Here is a 2,520-nt window from a genome sequence, read left to right as displayed (position 1 = left end):
AACCCAAACCATTCTATGATTCTATGTCACCGACGTGGCCATCACCTGGAACATGGTCTGGCTGCTGATGTCCATCAGGAGCACCCTGTGCTCTACCACTTCCTCCCTCTCCTTTGCCATCACAAACAGGCTACTCGGCAGGTCCACCGTGATCCCACGGACCTCTCTGCCCTCCTGCAAGAAGAGACTCGTGAGGAGGGAGGTCAGGAGTGGGTACTGGTGGGCCGAGACCAGCAGGGCAGGCTGCCCAGGACCCACCTCTCTTTGGGAAGCAAAGACCAGGTTCCGAGGAGCCTGAGCAGGCTGGACCCTCAGGACAGTTGCACGCACAGTAGCCTTTCCGAAGGTCTGGTTCTGCCCTTCAAGCTCGACCTTGGTCAGCATCTTCTCCAGCTCCCCGAGTTTGCTGTCAGGGAAGGGGCGCAGTGAGGGATGCAGCCAGCACTGCATCATCGGCAGGGGGAACAGCACGAGCCAGGAACTCACCGCCGAAGCACCTGCCGCTCCATGACTCCTGCATCTGGCTCCACGGGCTGGGCAATGAGCCTGTCCAAGGCAGTGAGCTGCTCCTCCACGTCCTGCTCCCAGACAGGCATGTCCTCTGGTGACGCTGGAGGACACACAGAAAGGAATGCCACGAAATGCACAGGTACAGCTGGTTTTCTTGTGCCCTCAACCAACTGGGTACAGCCCTGGTGGGAGGAGAAAGCAAAGGGCTTCAAGGAAGCCCCAAGCCCAGGGAGCTGATGGTCACCTCAACCTAGAGGACTTCTGCTGCCCAGAGCTCGGCTCCCAGTGTGGCCACCAGGACCACACTGGCCAGGTGCCTAGCAGTGCAGAAGGGACCCTTGGAACTTCTGCAAAGCCCATGATTTTAAGGGGCAATACACTTGAAAATCTCCATCTTCCAGGAGCCTGGGTATCCAGGCCTGCCTCTGGGCTGCTGGAAGCAAACCTACACCCCCATCCATCACCGTTCAGCTGTGTCTTCACATCAGCACCACACCAAATCCTGGGACACTACCTGCTGATGGCATAAGCATGAGCTGGGGTGAAAGGAACCCTGTATTTCATTGAAATAACGTTGAACTGCCTTTACCGGGGAAGAAGTACTTAGAGGTACTGTCAAGGGAGGTGTTCTTCCCGTCCTTCGAGATGTAGGACACGTTGAAGATGGACGTGCTGGCTCCTGCAGTCTCCTGACCCTGCTTCCCCCGGGCACTGCTGCTGGCCAGGTCCCAGCCCAGGAGAAAGCTCTGCTTCCCGTACACCAGCTGCAGGGTGCTATTGGCCTTGAACCAGCAGACGCAGAAGCGGTACCTGCCCAGTGTGGGGGGCAAGCTGTACGTGTATGAGGAGTTTCTCCTGCTTGGCAAAAAGGGCCGCCTTATGATCAGTGCCTGGGCTGTGTTCTCAATGGAGAAGGCAGCAGGGCCATGCTCATAGATGATGGAGCTGTTCTGGGTCTGGTTTCGGTCACCACAGAAGCGGAAGTCCTCGTCCTGGTGGCCACAGGCTCCTACCCCTGCGTACACAAGTGTTTGGAGATGCTGGTTCAGCCAGACTCTCTGCCCCTGCCATCCCAGTCCTGTCTTGGATGGGCTGTGTGATGTCAGTGACATCGGGCCACCTCCCCGATGTCCCCATGGCCATACTGGGAGGGTTTGCCAGGGCTCCTGAGGCAGCAGAAGCCCCAGTCTCTCAGGGCCACCAGCCCCAGGTACCCAGCCACATCAGCAGAGACTGAGAGAGGACCTCTCCATCCCCAGAAGGAATGGACAGAGACCATAGCCTTTCCCTGGAAAGAACACATTCTGGCCCAGAGACACCACCAGAGGCCCGTCAGCCCATGAGACATTTCACCTCTGTGGAAGTCACAGCATCAAACACCCCTCAGTACCCCCCAGGCAAGTTTTTGGGACTGCCAATTACTTCGAGCAGCCCAGACCTGTCTCACCGCCCCAGGGCAGGACATGGTTGGGCCAGTCTACCTTGGAGCAGGGAGAGAAGGAGCAGAAGGAGGACCTTCATCCTGGACAGCTCTCTGCTTTGGCTTGGCCTCCGAGGACAAAGCACGGCCTGGAAGGGTACAAAGGAAAGGCACCACATGAGTATTTGGGTATCACCCATACCATGGCGTCAGGGGATGGAGAGCAAAGGCTGTGCTGGTGGGACACAGCTCCCTGGGGCCTCTGCCATGAGGAGGAGCCACGAGCACCAGGGCTGGAAGGATGAGGCAGCCAGCAGCGGGTCCCCGGAGTCTGGGCACTGAGCAGTGCCCCAGCGCCCTGGCACCAGCACCAACTGGCAGTGACTCGAAGCAGGAGGGAGGGTTCCCTCTACCACTCCCGGCCTCACATCTCGGTTCAGGCCTTGGCTTCTTATCACAACTGACAGGAACAGAAGGAAACAGTGGTTTCCTAGTTCACCAGCCCTGAAATTATTGTCATGGAGTGCTTTCAGCTCTTGCAGTTTAGCTGAGGAGCCGGGCATAATGCAAACTGTTCTGTCACTGCAGCC

General features: G+C 57.9%; 1 protein-coding gene across 1 annotated transcript in view; it reads right to left on the bottom strand.

The window, feature by feature from the left end:
- The window catches only part of GPR56 (G protein-coupled receptor 56), a 6,416-nt gene extending 4,385 nt beyond the window's left edge, over positions 1 to 2,031 (bottom strand). Inside the window, exons 1-5 of the mRNA XM_010015117.1 lie at positions 1,992 to 2,031; positions 1,100 to 1,525; positions 487 to 610; positions 259 to 406; positions 46 to 174 (exon numbers count right to left, since the gene is read on the bottom strand). Of these exons, the coding sequence (XP_010013419.1) occupies positions 46 to 174; positions 259 to 406; positions 487 to 610; positions 1,100 to 1,525; positions 1,992 to 2,031 (867 nt within the window). The remainder of the gene's footprint in view (positions 1 to 45; positions 175 to 258; positions 407 to 486; positions 611 to 1,099; positions 1,526 to 1,991) is intronic.
- Between the last annotated feature and the right edge of the window lie 489 nt (positions 2,032 to 2,520).

Source organism: Nestor notabilis, unplaced genomic scaffold (assembly GCF_000696875.1).
Source record: "Nestor notabilis isolate BGI_N333 unplaced genomic scaffold, ASM69687v1 scaffold8135, whole genome shotgun sequence".
In the NCBI taxonomy this organism is placed as follows: Eukaryota; Metazoa; Chordata; class Aves; order Psittaciformes; family Psittacidae; genus Nestor; species Nestor notabilis.
The sequence above is the reverse complement of the archived record's forward strand: the minus strand, read 5'-3'. Positions and strand labels throughout refer to the sequence as shown.